Source organism: Mus musculus, chromosome 2, assembly GCF_000001635.26.
Source record: "Mus musculus strain C57BL/6J chromosome 2, GRCm38.p6 C57BL/6J".
Taxonomy (NCBI): domain Eukaryota; kingdom Metazoa; phylum Chordata; class Mammalia; order Rodentia; family Muridae; genus Mus; species Mus musculus.
In genome coordinates, this window is record NC_000068.7 from 24,746,715 (window position 1) to 24,763,975 (window position 17,261).

General features: G+C 51.5%; 1 protein-coding gene across 23 annotated transcripts in view; it reads right to left on the reverse strand.

Moving 5' to 3' along the window:
* Cacna1b (calcium channel, voltage-dependent, N type, alpha 1B subunit) overlaps positions 1 to 16,486 on the reverse strand; it is a 159,341-nt gene extending 142,855 nt beyond the window's left edge. For 14 of the 23 annotated variants that reach the window (XM_006497634.3, XM_006497632.3, XM_017315156.1 and 11 more), the window contains exons 1-3: positions 16,050 to 16,478; positions 15,062 to 15,167; positions 11,568 to 11,707 (exon numbers count right to left, since the gene is read on the reverse strand). In XM_006497634.3, the coding sequence (XP_006497697.1) occupies positions 11,568 to 11,707; positions 15,062 to 15,167; positions 16,050 to 16,333 (530 nt within the window). In that variant the 5' untranslated portion in view covers positions 16,334 to 16,478. Of the gene's footprint in view, positions 1 to 11,567; positions 11,708 to 15,061; positions 15,168 to 15,634; positions 15,978 to 16,049 lie in introns of those variants that run through there. The other 9 variants (XR_003950091.1, XR_374052.3, XM_006497637.4 and 6 more) reach the window with 4 other exon arrangements.
* Positions 16,487 to 17,261: the final 775 nt, after the last annotated feature.

Consider the following 17,261-nt stretch of genomic DNA (forward strand, 5'->3'; position numbering starts at 1 on the left):
CAGTTTTAAAACTGAAATCGGACTATGTGCTTTCAGACCACAATAGAATCAAAGTGGAAATGACAAGATTCTGGAAAGTTTCTACACACGTGGAAACTAGGCACACCTCTGAGAACCGCCTGAGTCCCAGTGGGAACCCAAGGCAAACTCAGTAACATGCAGAACTGAGTTACTTCAGACACTGTTTGTATAAAACATGTACATCAAGTGTGCTGAGCCACTTCAACAACATTTTCTTGCTTTTGTCTTTTGCCACAACTTAGTAACATTCTTGCTAATTTGCTATGGTGACCTGTGTTGCATGATTTTCATGGGAAAATATAAAAACATCTATTCACCTCAGACAGGGCACCAACAAACCAAAGAAAAGATGCTTCTAAGATCAGCCTGATGAATGGTGAGTTTACCTACACGAGTGTGAGAACTCAGAGGTGGCTAGGCTACAGCATCAGGACCCGCCCTTAGCAACTGATGGACAGCTCTACTATGGACAGCAGATGGGAGGAATGGCACAAGCCTCCCAAGGCAAAGGACCAACAGAGCTCTCCTCCGAGGGCCTCGGGTAAGCAATCACACAGTCTGTATCAAAACGACCACAGTACTGCCCAGCCCGAGGGACACAGCCCTGTATTTGTGAGCTGATCTCTGACACTTTTACTACACTTGTTTGGGAGCAACATTCATGGTAAGACACATAATTCCACACACAGGACAAGAAATTTAATAAGTGTTATAACATGATCGCTTCACTAATCAGCAAATTCCCCATCTTGCCTCTCGCCTTGGACCTCTCTGATCTGAGACACAGCAATATTAAAATTAACAGTGACCCTACAATGACCTCAGAATGTCCAAGCGAAAAGGAGAATTGTGTATCTCTTGCCTTCACTTGGAAATTAGGAAATATGACGCTTAGTGAGGAAAGTGTGCCAGACGCCGAGACGGGCTAAATGGCCTCTCACTCCAAACAGCCACGCTGTCAATCAAAAGAAATTTCTGGGGCTGGAGAGATGGCTCAGCGGTTAAGAGCACTGACTACTCTTCTGGAGGTCCTGAGTTCAAATCCCAGCAACCACATGGTGGCTCACAACCATCTGTAATGAAATCGGATGACCTCTTCTGGTGTGTCTGAAAACAGCTACAGTGTACTTACATATAATAAATAAATAAATCTTTAAAAAAAAAAAAGAAATTTCTGGAAGTCTAATGACCACGAATGTAAGGAAAAGCTCAGCCTACTGCTGACAAGGATGAAGTGCCACCTAATTCAGAGCAGAGTACAACCTCTCTCAAAACCCAAGGCTAGAACACAAACACAAACGGAAGCAGCAGGTGGGTGCGGTTGTAACCACAAACGCAAGCAGCCCGGGAAGTCCTGTCAAGGGAGGTCCCGCTGAGGTAACGGATTGAGCTGGCTTCTCTAAAACATCTGTGTTATTGCACCAGTAGCTTCCTAGGAAGATGAAGCCACTGAAGACTGGTGTTTTCATAAAGATGGGGCAGGCTGACTACACTGGGTACTGACACAGACAGAAGTGGAAGTTGAAGCCTCTGCTTCTTTGCCGTTCTAAAAATCCTTGGGCCTTAAAACTTACACTAGGTCTGCTCCATGAAACAGAGCTTGAATGACCACACACCGATTCACAGTATGCTTTACTGACCACAGGACCCGCTGTGGACGCTTACTGCTCAAATATTACATCCACTGACAACACACTTGGTAGCTAAAGAGCTGTGATGTAGACCTTAAATAAGATGAATATTGTTTTCCAGCCTCCTAAGTCAACAGCCATTCTGTAACTCACAAATTAAGTAATTATTCCACCATGGATACTCGTCTGATAAACCTGGGGAAGCAGACATTAAGAGTCCTGGGGACTCACTGCACTAAGCAGCAGGAGCATTGGTAATTTGGGGTGGATCTATCGAAACACACACACACTCGCTGGAAAACATTAACCTTCACGGGGAACGTGAGGGTCTAAAGACTAGCAGAGGACTAGCAAGAAACCTAGAGTTAGAGATAGGGCCTTAAGACTCTGAATCACTGTCACCTCATGATGGGACCTGAACAGACACCAAGCTTCATCTTACAAATGGATATACAAAGTCATTTCCTAAGGTGGCAAGTCGTGACCTGAGGCTGTTTCCTGCTCCTGGTGAAATGGTGGACAGTATTGACAACAAATGGTTTGTACTCCACAGCATAACAGGAATTCGTTGATAGAGCTGCAGCAACGTAAGAGGACCAACCTCAATTCTAAAAGACGTTCCACCATGCTATCATGCGGCATGCTATCAAACAGCACTGCAGACTGAAGAGAACGTGAAAAGAAGAGTTTATTATAAGGCCAACTTCACTGTTGTCTTAGGGAACCCACCAGGCACCACTTTCTTCCTCAGCTGCCACCAACAGAAAGATCCCAACAAAAAGGCTCAATAATTTAAGCGAGGAGTATACTTAATATAGTAGATACAATGTGTATCTTTTATATGCATTATGGCAATAACAAATCCTAACCTGCTTTATTGCAAAAATGTACTTCATTGTAGTTGCTTAAAACCAGAGCAGAACATCTTAGAGGCATGCCTGAATTTAGCAATGAAAGAAACAAATGGTCATTGCTACATCATCTGCAAAGGATTTTGCTCAGTGGAGGGGAAAAAAAGCCCTGAAGGTATATACCACTCATGTAATATTCTTGAAACAACAAAATCACAGAAGTACAGGAAGTATTAGTGGCTGCCAGACGTGGGGGTGGGGTGAGGATGCAGTAAGTCTGCAGGGCTACAAAAGGGCACTGTGAGAGTTCCCCTGGGAACTGGAAACTCATCATCTTACCTGTGGTAATGTATTGTATTGTACTGTACTGTACTGTATTGTATTTGTGAGGTGTTGTCACGGGGGAATGCTGCTAAGGACACAATGCTCCCTCCATACTATTATGAATGTGTGTATGTATGTATGTATGTATATATATATATATATATATATATATATATATATATATATATATATATGTATATATATATGTATATATGTATATATGTATATATATACACGTGCATATATAACTATATGTGTAACTATATATAACTACATGTATAACTATATATAACTATATATACAGGAGTTGGGACTGCAGCCAGCTCTGGAGAAGAGAAGGTGGCGATATAGCACAAGCCCATTCCACATGGACTCCGGCACTGCCTCCTCGGCCAGCCAGGGGCACATGATCCTTCCCAAAGGGTTTCCAGGCTCTGAGAAACCAAGAGATGGTTTCTGTGGTAGTGGATGTGAATTTCAGAATGAACCCTACCCCAGGCCTATTGGCTTTGATGTGATAGCAATGAGGGAGGCACGTGAGCAAAGAGTAAGTGTCCCAAGATTAACTACAGGAGTAGCTATGTGACCTGCAGGGACTCTGGCTGGCTATGCACAAAACAAAACACCAGGTGATGCTACACAGGATGGAGAGCAGCACAGGGAGGGGCCTCTCTTTCTACAGCAGCAGGGATGGAAGCCCAGGAAATGAGAAGCGCCTGATAACCATCAAAGGATCCAGGCTGAGCAGGAGGCGCCTGCCACCCTGCTCTCTGTCCAGGGACTAGCTCCAAGCCTAGTAACAGAGAGAAGCCATTAGCAATCATTCTCAGATCAGTGTGAATCACAGCTCTGGGCTCCAGTGTGAGGAGGGATGTTGAGCAGAAAGAAGTGAAGCTGGTGAGTTCACTAGACTTTGCTCACAAGTGCCACCTTCACTGGGAGGTGAATTTAAACTCCTGTGACATCTGTGGGAGTGTAGCCACAGGATGCAGCACCAGCTGCCTCAGGTTACATCACTGGCCTGGACACAGCACAGCACACAAGGGCTCCTGTGCCAGAGCACCGGTGCCTGAGCCTATCAAGGAAATGCCAACCATAACAGGGCAACGGTAGTGAGTTCGAATGGCAGAGACTGCCAGGCAAAAGTGGGATGTCTATTCGAGACGGAGACTTGGGTTTTACAAGGCCCTTCCCTCCTAAATGGTGACAACTAGTTTAGAGCCCATCTCAAAATCCTGGCCAGGCCTATACCTGGCCCGATCTGTGAAAGGGTCATGTTGCACCCGACCCTTACTCCTTTGTCTGACACCTTCTAGCCTTGTGCCAGGCCCTTACTGGGTGCTATAGGCCCAGATCATAGCACACAGTGAAGTCTCCAACACCCTGGGTCCATTCTGTGTCCCAATACAATTCATTGTATTCTGTGGTCCCCCACCAGCCTGGACACCCATGGCGCTAGGTTTTGTAAGTGCATATCCCCTTTCCCAAGAAGTTCCTGACCTCTAAGCTGCAGTGGTTGGGTGTGAGGGGATATGATGGGAGCATGCAAGTTTCTTGGTTGAGTACCCTGGATGCTGACTACCTAGAGACTTATGGTCTCCTTTGAATAATTTGAGAAGACTTGGAAGGCATGAGAAACAGAGGGTGGTGGGCATATGTTCTAAGGCCTAGAATTCCCTTTCCTACAGATGGGCTATTGGAAGGTGGTGGCCAGCAACGGCAAGAAGCAACTGGAAGCATATCCCATTTCCATGGATGCTCTCCACCTTAAGTCAGTGGTTAGTGGATTTCAGGAACACCTCCCACCATTCACCTGTCTAGCACAGATGCAGGTGAACTTTGCACAGCCACCGGGATGTGTACAGCCTCAAGGTCACACAGCCCAACTCATGCCCCACTCATCAAGAAAGCCCCACTCTGCATTCATGTAAGGCAAGTTTTAGGATTCATTTTTCCCAGGGGCCATCCGTAACCTAGAAACACACAAGGACTCTTAGACCCTAGAAATAACTGACAGGGTCTAAGAAGCTACTTCAGCTAGGGGAACACAAATCAGTGGGGACTGTCCCTGAGAAGGGCCTGTGTTCATGGCCCAGAAGTGTAGAGTCCTGAAGCAAAGGAAGAAGTGAGGGGAGGGGGAGGGAGTCAACAGAGAGTGAGCTAGGTCCTCTATAAATACCCACTTGCAGGGGTGTATGTCAAGGCGGGAGGCTGGTGCCATTCATTAGAGCAGGGCATCCCTAGGGCTTTATGTAACCAGCACAGGGCTCTAGGGCTGTCCCAGGGACATGCGGCCAGTGAGAGTCCACTATCAAGACAGGGCATCTGTGATCTGCAATGTGCATACCAATGCTGGACCCACATGTCACCTCCCTCATCCAATGCCACATTCACATGGCAACCTTCATAGAGCTGCTCGGGAGCAGAGGCCTTGCCTCACGGTACCGGAGGCTTCCCTATGTCCTATGTCTGGCAAGTTCTCAGATGTCACAGAACCCCTGAGTCTCCAATAAAGTCCTGGAGATACTACCTGCAGGAAGGTAAACCTGACCTCAGGAGAGAGAGATCAAAGGCTTCCTTCCATGGTGCTAAAGAGACTAGCTCTCAGAACTGAACTCCTAACCCTGACTGTTCCAGCCACATTTAGGGGAAGCAGATCATCAGAGCCCGGGATGTAGGAAGGAAAGGGGAGTCGAGTGAACCTCAACTTGACCAGCACCAGAGGCTATCCCATGCCCCCACTCCCTGCAGAGCCACAGAAGAAATACTAGGAAGTAGAGAACTGCCCGTTGTGTGGAGCTGCTAGACACTCTGTCACTGTCATACCACATCTCTGTACCCTGTTCAGATATGTCTTGGGTCACTTGATGCCAGGCACAGCATTCCCTAAGCACTGTCTCCCTGCCTGGTCCTGTCCACGGTGCTCATCCATTTATTCTGTCCCTAACTTCCTGTGCCTTCCCAGCCCAGGAGGGACACCTCCCAAATCAGGTTCCATCCTTGCACCCTAAAGGCCATTAGACACCAGCAGCTGAGCCCTAAGTTCAGAGTCTGTGTTGGCCATGCCTGCCTCTAAACTCACTGTCCAGTTTCCCTCTCAATGAGACAGCCCACACTCCTCCTCTTCCCATAGGAGATGAGTCCAGAGAGAGGAGCCTGAGCTCTAATTACATGTCCTGGAAAGGAATCTCGGTTTAATTGGAAGTAAAATGAGACGCTGTGGTTGGAAATGCTCCCCAGGGAACCACCTGCCTGAGCCAAGATGTGTTTCTTTGTATCTCCATAGGCCATAAGGGGAAGGAACAGGAGCAGACTAGGCCACAGCAGAGGTGCAGGCATCTTTGTTACTGTGGATTTAAGTCCTCTAGGCCAAAGGCTATAGCAGGGTTTTTCTGTGGATCCTGGAAGAACGGATGCCGTGATGGGGGATGGGGGCAGGGCACCATAGAGATGATGGGCACCAAGGGGAGCTCAGAGACCACAACAGCCTACAGAAGTGGGTGTCAGGTTTGAAAGACACCAGAGGCTCCTGTAGACTCTGCCTTCTCAGTATGCCTCTTGAATGCTTTGAGGCCTGGCCCTTTAGCCTCGACCTGGGCTGAGACTGTCCTCAGTACCCTCACTCTCAACTGTCTGCTTTCCTTCCTGTGCCCAGTGACAGCCCGACTTGATTGTCCTGCCTGACCCCAGACCACGGATGGCCCTTGTCTCTACATCCTCTTCCCTGATATTCACCAAAACTGCCTCTCAAAGATCTCCAGACACCAGTGAGAGACAGTCACGGCATCACTTTGAGTGTCCCTCTCTCCAAGGGCAAATGGACAGTTTGTATCCAGACAAACATGGCCTGCAGAAGGGCAAGAATCTATTCGGTCACCTCTGTGTCCCCAGAGAACTAAACAGTGGGGAAAGCAAGAGGTGTCTGCAGCAAATACCTTCCAGGTGACCAAGCAAGTCGATGGCAGACAGTAAAGAGGAAGGCCTGGGAGGGACAGGCTGGGGTGCAGGGCTGGGGAGCTCAAGTGCCCCCCTTATTCGCTTGCTCTCCCTCTCTCAGCCCCCTATCTTTGCTCTGCCCTACATCCGTCTCCTATATCTGTCTCCTGGATCTCGCCCCTCATCTTCACACATACTAGCTGATGCTCTTGCTCCCAATTCAGTGGGAACAGTCTGTCGCCAACCACCTCAGCCCACCTCAGCACACCATCTTCAGCTCCCAGACACTCATTTCCATTGGACAGACCAATACATTGACCAGGACCTGGACATGTCTTCACTCAGACTCCAGGGCTGGCCTTCTCTGACTGCATCAATTTCTCCTGGACCTTCCCACCAATGTTCAGGTAGGCTGTAAGCAGCCTAGTGCGGCAGGCACTCTGGCCCCGCATCCCCTGACCAAATCAACCAACTTTATTTATCTCTCCTGTTTTCTATGAAGCACCCTAAGCAATGAACATTATTTTTATTCAACGGGTTCCACCACAAGGCCTCCAGGCCCAGCAGGCTCACTCCTCCACACACCTGATGCACTTCAGGCCATATCACATACTTCCCCTCCAACATCAGCTTTGTGGCGCAGAACATACTCTGTATGAACCCCTAACTGCACACAAGTGCAGATCTACATCACTTGCCCAGGCAGCCCATAGCTATGGGCACCAGGGTGCAGTCCAAGATGGCTTCTCTCGTCCCTGAGGATCCTGTTGGCTGTATGCTACACTCTTGGTTAGCCACAGCTCTTCCCAGACACCAAGTATCCTTAAGCCTTGAGGCTCACTCATGCCCTCCCAAACCTGAAGCCTTCTCTAACTGCCTACACAAAACATGACCTATGTACTCCCAACCCACTTTCCCACCAAGACCAAGGTTGTTCAGTCCTTCCTGGACACGTTGAGTTGGTCCATGCCAAGAAGCACTATGACCTAGCCAGGATGCAGACGTGCTGTGGCTACAGTCTAGGAAGTGAAAGCCCAGAACCAGTGACTGCAGCATCTCTAAGCACCATCCAGGTACGAGATTACATAGACTGACAAGAAATAGGCTGGGCAAGATGCCTGGCCTCTGCTTACAGAAAGGGGCTCAGCAGTTCTGTCCCTGCCCTCATACCATTTGGCAAACACTGGGTGTGTAAGTGATGAATGGCTGAAAATGGGTTAAGGATAATGGATAATGAATTAATGAACAGTGTCAGCAGAAGGAAGATCAAATGCTCAAGGAAATGAAGCTAACGGGTGGGCATGTTATGGATGGGAATGGGGTGAACAGGCTGGATAGGAGCAGGGCACAGCTTTCAGGTGGCCTCTGGCTGTGTTGGGATGGTGGCTCTTTCTGTCCTCTTCCAACTAGGATCCCAACTAGGGCAATTCTGGGCCCTGGTCATGCCGCTATGCAGAGAGAAGTGTGCTTAGAAAAGAAGGTGCATGGAAGCCTGCCCCTGACATTACAGTCAGCTGGAGGACCAGAAAGGGAGCCATTCTCCTACTAGGAAGGCAGAGTCCATATTAAAAGATTGAGGCCCTGTCCCATGCCACCAAGGGACATGTCTGGGTGGCAATCCATGGGCTGGTCCAGTGAGGAACAGGACTCCTAGCTGAGGGGCCAGACTCTCTGGGAACAGGCCCACATCCCACAGGTCAGCCTCAATGTCTGGAAGCCTTCAACATCTCTCATAATCCCCAGAGTCCCAGAAGCATCCCTTTGGCCTATATAGGACCCCAAACCAGATACTACCTATGCCTCAGAGCAACCAGCGCCCAGCATACCTAGCTGATCACAGCCCTTGCACCATATACACTGGTGCAGATAACAAGACACCTGAGAGGGAAGCAAGGAAGAGAGCAGCAGGCACCCAGCCTTGGCTTCTCTGGGGGACTGGGGGTAAAGGGCACAACTCCCTTACCTACCCCTGCCCAGACATCTCACAACCTCTACCAACATCAGGAGAAGAGAGACCCCTGCTGGCCACTGGGGATATGCCTGGCTTCACTAGGCAACAGGCCAGGATGCTGTCTGCCTTTCCCCTCTGAGCTTCTAGCCTTCTAAGCACCAATTAAACAAAGCTTAATTAAAACAACAAAATAACAAGAAAGTAACAAGAAAGTGCCACACCTCCACATATACCCTGCCATAGGGACCTCAGCGCAGGAGGGTTAGAGATGGGTTCTTCCCTGGGTTTCCCACCAAAACCTCCCACAAACACAGGCACATGCGGGTCCTAGAGGAGCATCCGAGCAACTGCTAGCAGGTCCTGCATGTAGGCCTCCATGAGACATGCATCTCCCTTCCATCTGAAGGGTTCCCCAAAACTTGGCACTATATCAAGGAATTCAATGCAAAGGGAGAAGCCTCAAACCAGGACACCAGAGCCAACTTTCTTGCAAACACAAAAGGCAGAGGGCAGAAATGGAACACGAGGTTGAGATGAGCTGGGAAACCCAGGAAAGTAAAGGAAGCAGAAGGGGTAGTAGAAGAGAGGAGAAGAGAAGGCTGCTGTTTAAGAGGCAGAGAAGGAGACAAACAGAAAAATGGACAAAGGGATCTGCAAGACCAAAGTAAGACAGTCCTGCCTTCCTTCCGGGGAACCAAGCATCTTCGCTCAAGCATTCACAGGAAGGTCAGCATTCCTGACTGAAACCACCAAGCAATGGACTGTGTTCCCCACCCCAAGGCCTCTCGTAGTTTCTGGATGATCTAGGGGTCCTATAGGCAAGGGTTGCGTGGGGAACTCAGGTGTCCCTCCTGGTCTCCTATCTCCAGGCAGCCTAAACCTGGGTAAAAGATTCGAGTAACAGGGTCAAGCATTCCTTGTCAGCCTGTCCTCTCAACATTCATCAGCTTGGCCACCACACACTGCACCCTCCCAGAAGTCTGCCCTAACACAGGCTCAAGGGACACTCTGAAAAATAAGATGCCACCTTGTCTTCAGGGACTTGATCTCAAGGGAAGAGAGCTGTAAACAGCTGTAGTTACTCCTGGACGCCCCAGGTAGTAACCCTGGATGTGGGGAACACCCAACCCACAGGGGCCACACTGTTCACCAACCCCAAGTGATTCTTCACTTAGGTCATCAGTGGAAAGCAAGTCTCCATTAAACCTTAGAGGGCTTCCCATGAATGCTTTGTCAACACACGCCTGCTTTGGAACAAGCAATCCACAGAAGTGTGCAAAGATTACCATCACGTGGGAGGCACCGAGGTCACCAACATACTAAATTCTCTGAGCATACCTGACAGTTCTAGGAGACAACTTCCCTGCCTCAACAAGCTACAGCGCAAAGACAGAGAGCAGTCCCCCATGTCTCTTCGCACCTTACTTTAGAGCCCTGAGGTCATTACCCAACTTCCTTTATGCCTCAAAAACTGGGACCCATGATGACTGAAGCCCCATACACAGGCTTCCCAGTCACCTCTTTCCTGCTCTCCAACTGCGCAACCCCCTCCCTGACACCCACATGCACCAGGACTCCATGGAGGTCAGTGGTCAGAGGAGATGGAACTACACCAACTCATGTTTTAAAAGGGCTCCCACCTATCATGGACCAGCTCCCTGCGTCCCAATCTGGGCACTTAGTCTCCAAGTACAAGGCCCAAGGGAAGGTGACACTGCCATCCCCAGACAGGACGGAACCTCTGGGGAAGCCACAGGCTCTGTGCGAGCACCCATCATCCCAACCACAGCCTCTGTTCCCAGCACAGCACTCCACAGTCCTCAACCTCCAGCAGATCAACAGAAGAAAGATGTACAGTGCCCACTGGGCAGATAAATCAATTGAGGTGGCTTGGGGGTGGGCCACACACTGGCTTCCTGAGCTCCTGGGCAATGGGGAGTTTTATTTTGGTCATTATAAGGAAGTACTGATGTGAGGAAGCAGTGGGCGTACATTGTGACTAAATACACTGGGGACACAGGGACTGGAGAGATGGGTCAGCAGTTAAGAGCACTTGCTGCTCTAGCAGAGAGCCCTGGTTCAGTTTCTAGCACACACATGGCCATCCAGTTCCAGAGGACCTCATGCCCTCTTCTGACCTCTGAGGACACCAGGCACATGTACATATACAAGAGAAAACACAGCCGGGCGGTGGTGGCACACACCTTTAATTCCAGCACCTGGGAGGCAGAGGCAGGCGGATTTCTGAGTTCGAGGCCAGCCTGGCCTACAAAGTGAGTTCCAGGACAACCAGGGCTATACAGAGAAACCCTGTCTCGAAAAAACCAAAAAAACAAAACAAAACCAAGTGAAAAGACTCACTCATTAAATAAATCTAAAACAAAGAACATTACCAGGGCAAGAACCAGGAATAAGTACGCAGCCTCACACCATGGGACAGCACAGAGCTATGGGGGAGACAGCTCCTCAGACAGGAAGTGGCTCAGATTCCACATGTTCCTCCAAGATGGATAAAAGCCTTCCTCAAAGAAGCCCCTCACTTGCCCGTCACCCCATCCATAGTGCCCAGTGACCACCTTGCTTTTGGGATCGGAAAGCAAGCTCTGCCAGAGAGGCTACTAGGAGTGAGCCCTTGGGAAAACATGTTACAAACACAAACACAGCCCTCACAGCAGAAGTTACAGCGAGCAGATGGGAACAGACGACTGTGTTACTTATAGGGGAGAAGCAATCCCATTTACCCAGTAGTACATTCTGAGTCAAGGCACTGGCTATCAACATGGACATTTCTGCCGCCTCTGCCCCACAGCAAGGCAGCACACACACAAGTGCACTCAGCCTTGGCCCACTTACCCCGTGAGGACCACCACGAAGTCCATGACATTCCAGCCGTTCCGAAGGTAGGAGCCCTTGTGGAAAACAAAGCCCAGGGCTATGATCTTGATGCCCGCCTCGAAGCAAAAGATCCCGATGAAGTAAGGCTCCGTGTCATCCTGAGGAAGAGCACAGGACAGCGTTCACCTCTGTCCCCTCAGAAAAGTGGCTTGACAGCAGCTCCTGACTGATAACCATACCTACTATCCCGAGGCTAACCTGGCAGAGACTTCCCCAACATGCAGTGCTCCCACTAGCCTGAGTGTGCTCATCTGACATGGCTCAGAATATGACCTGTCATTTGTTAGTGTGGCAAAGGTGTCCTGATTATGTCTGAGAGTCCTTAGGCCTCTGCTCTGTCAACCCAGCTTCTGCTTCACTCACAGGTCACCCAGGACTGTCCTGTCAGAATCATGGGGCAGACTTTACTGAAGGAGGTTTGAAAAAGGTAGTGACGATGCTCTTTGGGGATGCCTGTAAATCAAATCCTTGTATTAACTATAGCAACCCGTTCTATACAACGAAGTCTTCTCTATCCTAAGAGCACAAAGGCACAGAGAGGGAGCAACGGGGCAGAGACGACAGGTAAACCCAGCAGCCATCTCCATCCGGCCACTATGCCGGTCATCTGGAAAGCTTGGACTTTGCTTAGGGACTCATTCATACATGCAATGCACATGGACAAGCAGAACACGCAAATTCTGACAGGGGAAAAAGAGAAAGGAAAATCTCCAGCATTAGGATTCTATAGCGATGGTATCTGTGGAGACCAGAGGGCAAGCAGGAGGCTGGGAGGTGAGTGCAACCCCAGGAATCCAGAGGGACCAAGGCTCAGGCAACCTCATCAAAGGTATGGCTACAGTCCACGGAAAGGTTAATGTTGGAGAAAACAGCTGGATCAAAGGAACGAAGATGGAGACTCTAGTGAGATTCCCTAAGTCTGTTTCTTTAGCCGAAACCTGCCAGAGATGATGTTGGGAAGGAGGGTGTTACCTGACCACACATGTAGTAGGAACACCATGTGTAAGGGGAGGAGAGCAGAGAGCTTGAGGGAGCTGGGCAAAGGGGCTTAGCATGATTCACTCGCTACACTCTGGTGCAGCAGCTTTAAACAGAGGAAGAAATGATGAGGACGTACTCGGCTCCCAGAGTCTGCTCACACAAGGACTGGTCCCTAGGACCAGCTCCAGCAAAAACTGCTTCTCAGAGCCACTATGCCCCATGAAGAAAGACTGGGCATGTGGCCGAGTGGTCCAAAGAGCTGCCAGATGAGACGGGGCCACTGACTTCTTCAGCAGAAGCCTTTCTCCAAGAAGTCTGGCCCTCGAGGGGCCTTGCCAACACCTTAGCTTACCCTTTGTCTCTTGCCTGCAGGGAGCCAGGCCCCAAAACTAAGCCATGGCCACCCATGGCCCTGGAGTTTGGAACAGAAGGTGCCTATGAGTATGAGTGACTGTATGAGAAGGAGCTCCATCTGAGAGGCCTGGCAACTAAGCATCCATGATGGCCAACTGCTCCTGTCCTGCCTCCTAATGTTGGCTCATGACAGGAATGAGGCTCCGGGAGTTTAGATGGAAGAGTCTTATTCCTCAAGGGGAGGGGTTGCTGACACCAAAGATGGAGCTGACCTCAGAAGGTCTTCACAGAAGGCTCCTGGTTAGAAAAAGAAGGGCCACCAGCAAGGAAGCCACACCCGAGGTTCTTCTGTCCAGCTCCGATAAGGCAGAGCCATGACTGAGGCTGAGGGGGTGGAAGATGGGTATGCCAATGGCCTGGGAGCCACTGGGCTGCAAGCTCAAGGCTTAGGCAGCTATAGAAGAAAGGTTAGTATAAAGCAGAGTTCCCCAGAGATGAGGAAACCCACCTCAAGCAAGGCTGGAAACACTAAGGGGTCCTAACACCACCACGCAACCCCTACCTACTACCTAGGCAGTAGTTCCAGTTTCCAAACCCATTTCTCTTGTTCATCCTAACAGCCTCTGAGGACTGGGCCTAAAAGCAAAGCTGGAGTTAGCAGAGAACTTCCTGGCTTGCCGGGATAGGTCCAAAGCAGGCACATACTGTTTGCTCTCCCAAGACCTGGTCCACAAAAATTACATCTCCCCATTCCCACCATCACCAACCGGGCAAATCTGATATACTAACACAGGTACTCAGAACACTTCACACCAGACTGGTCCATGAAAGGATGCCTCATGACCTCCTTGCGCTGACCTGGGTCTATCCTATGACCCTCTTGGCCATACCTGCCAGAGTTCCCTAAAGACTTGGTCACTACCTGCAGCCTGGCATTGGTGATATGCAACCTGAAGAACCTCCAAGTTCACTCTGCTTTCTGCCCTCTGGAATGGGTGCTCATCACAAGGATAGAGCTTGCTGAGGACCTACTCTGCCAGAAGTCCAGAGAAACACGGGCACTATTTGGCATGCCCACAAGTGCCCAGGAACCAATTCTTATCCTCTACCTTGAAATATGACTAGACACACACTCCTTCCCAGCCTACACTCTAATCTCACTCAGCCTTCTTTTTTTGTTTGTTTGTTTGGTTGGTTGGTTTTGGGGTTTTTTCTTTGGTTTTTCCGAGATAGGGTTTCTCTGTATAGCCCTGTCTGTCCTGGAACTCACTCTGTAGACCAGGCTGACCTCGAACTCAGAAATCCGCCTGCCTCTGCCTCCCAAGTGCTGGGATTAAAGGCGTGCGCCACCATCGCCCGGCTTCACTCAGCCTTCTTATGCCAAGGAGCCATCCTAGATAATGTCTTAGTTGGTTCTTCTTCATGGCCACCCCTCTTCCAAACTACAGGAGAGAGTGAGAAGAGAGGCCACACCACTGTGCCAGGTCTCACAGTCACACCAAGTACATGCTAAACCCAGACAAAGGGGCAGCAGGAAAGAGCTGTGGCTGATGCTGTGCCCTCTCACCTGTGAAGTGGTGTTACCCCTCAAACCTCCAAAGACCAGAAGGCCTCTTCATTCCTGCCTCTTGCTACATAAGAGTCATAATCCCAGCAGTATGGCCCCTGATCCCCAAAATGGGATACCACTGGGTTCTAGGAAACTCTTTCAGGATCCTAGAGGAAAATATGGATCCAGAACATTTGGGAAGAAGTGCTTCCTTAGGGAGCACGGCGGGAAAGGTGATCAGCTGGCCACAGGACTACCCATAGAGCCTGAGACTCTTGTTCTCTTCAAGAGAAATGCCCCTCTCTCATTTTAAGTCTAGAAATCAAGGCTAGCATAGCATGCCCAAATGAACCATATGGGGAGCAGGGGCAGCTAAAGACACAAGGCAAACTGTGTGGTTCCCTGGTCTTTCATCAGACTCAATTGGCCACCCCAGCTTCCTGGCACTGGAGGCAGAGTCAAAGGGCCCTCAGATAAAAGATAGGGCCCTACCTGTCTAGCTCAGGTACATCAGACAACATGCCACTACCCACACCCTTCACGCCCCAGACCCTCAGCCAGCACTCACTAGTCGCTCAGACATGGGAGTCTTGTCCCCATCAGGGAGGTGCTGCTCCAGGGCCAGAACAATGCAGTTGGCGATGATGGTGGCCAGGATCATGTATTCGAAGGGCGTGTGTGGGTTAAGGACTGGCTAGGAGGCGCTACGGAGGTAGTGAAGAAGAGGACTGCGCAGTGCAGCAGCTGAGTACTGCTGGCCGACACCCACCTTCCCGTGGACCGGGGCTAGTCTTCCCAGCTCCCCGCCCTAGTTCTGGGGACAGCCAAGAGGCGGGGCCTCTGCAGTTGCCCAGCCCCTCGTTAGTTCGGACGCCGTCAGCACCACGGACAGCTGCCTGGCCTGGCCCGCCAGCGCCACGGGGGAACCCTCCTATCGCCCCCCAAAGCAGTAGAAGCGGGCCTTGCGCAGGCGCAAACCCTACCTAAAGACAGCCACAAGTATCTAGACCCGCACATGAACATAATGTACCAAGAATGCCTACCACACGCACGCGCAGCACCGGCTCGTGGATGCCCGCACACAAACGCAGGCACTTGCAGTCAGCACGCGCACAGACCTGCAACCACACAGCGCTCACACCTGCATAGACTCGGATTCGCCCTCCCGTGTCCTCCAGGCCAGCCGCACGCTGTGTGCCCCAAGCTGGCTGCCCAAGACCAAGTGCACGAAGGGACAAGTCTCAGGTCAGAAGGGGCTCCGCCCAGAGTGCACCTGGTCCGTCGTGGCCTCCACGACCACACACGCGCACACCTAAACCACGCACGCACGCACTCGGAGACCGCCCCAGAAGCCCCGCCCCGCTCCTCCTCGCTGAGCCGTGGGGTCCTCGACGCGTCTCTCCCAGGTCGCACCCCCTCCCAGCACCAGAAAGATGGCCACTGGGCGCTGCCGCCCAGGCCCCAGCCGCCCCTCCCGGACCCGCCGTGGGGACACCGATGTCGCCCCGGCCCCTGACCTCCGCCGGTTCCCGCCCGGCCAGGCCCCCGTAGGATATGGCCATTCGGTGATGCGCTTAGCGTATTTGCGGACGACGTTGTCCTCGCTGAAGACGAAGAGCGAGCGGTTGACGGTGAAGCAGTTCTGCTTGACTGGGATGGGGTTGTACAGGGCCATAGTCCGTGCGCGCTGCGCAATGGACTGCTTGTACAGGACCCGCTGGCCCGGCGGCAGACCCCCCTGGCCCGGGCCACCCGCCCCGCCGGCCCCGCCACCCCGAGCCCGCTCCCCGCCGCCGGTGCCCCCATAGCGGCCGCCTAGCTCGTCCCCGAAGCGGACCATGACTCCCGGGCGCCGCGAGCATCCCGGGCTCCGCGGCCCGGCACCGAGGGCGCGGCGCGCCAAGGGCTCCTAGCCTAGCCGCAGCGAGCTGCCTGGACCTCGCCCGCCAGCTGCTACCGCACCCGAGCCGCGGCCCCACGCCACGCCCTATAAGGGGTCGGTCACGCGGCCAAGCCTAGCCAATCCGCGTCAGTCACACCCCCGAACCCCACAGACCCCGCCCCCGCGGCCGCCCCCGCCGGAGTCCGCGGCGGTCCTCAGGGAACGCCGAGTTGCTTGCGTGAGCCCAGCTTTAGGCAGCGTGAGCCTCTGCGTGCCCCCAGGGCGCCGCCCAAAGCTTTGGCTGCGTCTGGTTCCCCAGCTCAACAGCCTGAGAGGTCCCCCGGTACCCTCGCTCTCCTCGAACCCGAACAGACCCTCCCCCGTAGGGAGATGTCTATAGCATCCAGAAGCCGCAACCTAGGTTCTCATTGGCGTCCACACCCCTGTCCTGCGGAAGCCATGTCGTCAGCCACTCCCTCTCACTGCTGGCCATCGGAAGCCGAGGCTATTGTCGCCCCTCCATTTATATTTATTTATATATATATATATAATTCTTACATGCCCTGCTTTGAAATCCCTGACCCCTGAGGGTTTTGCAGTGGACCCTGTCAAGAGTTCTAAATGCAGCTGTTCATCTAAGACTCTGAGATGCTCCAACATCTCAGTTCTGACAGTCCTTGATCTGCCATTTCATTTTATAAACATTAAGACAGAGCCTTCGTGGTGCACCTGTTTGCCACGCCCAAGACTCCTCTTTTACCCAGCTGACATTTTTCTACCAAAGGTGGAAACATCTATATAGCACTTAATGAGTGATAGTGGGCACCGTGAGCACAGAGTGGCTTGTGGGTCTTAACAGCATTCAGATTGACATCTTCCCAAATCA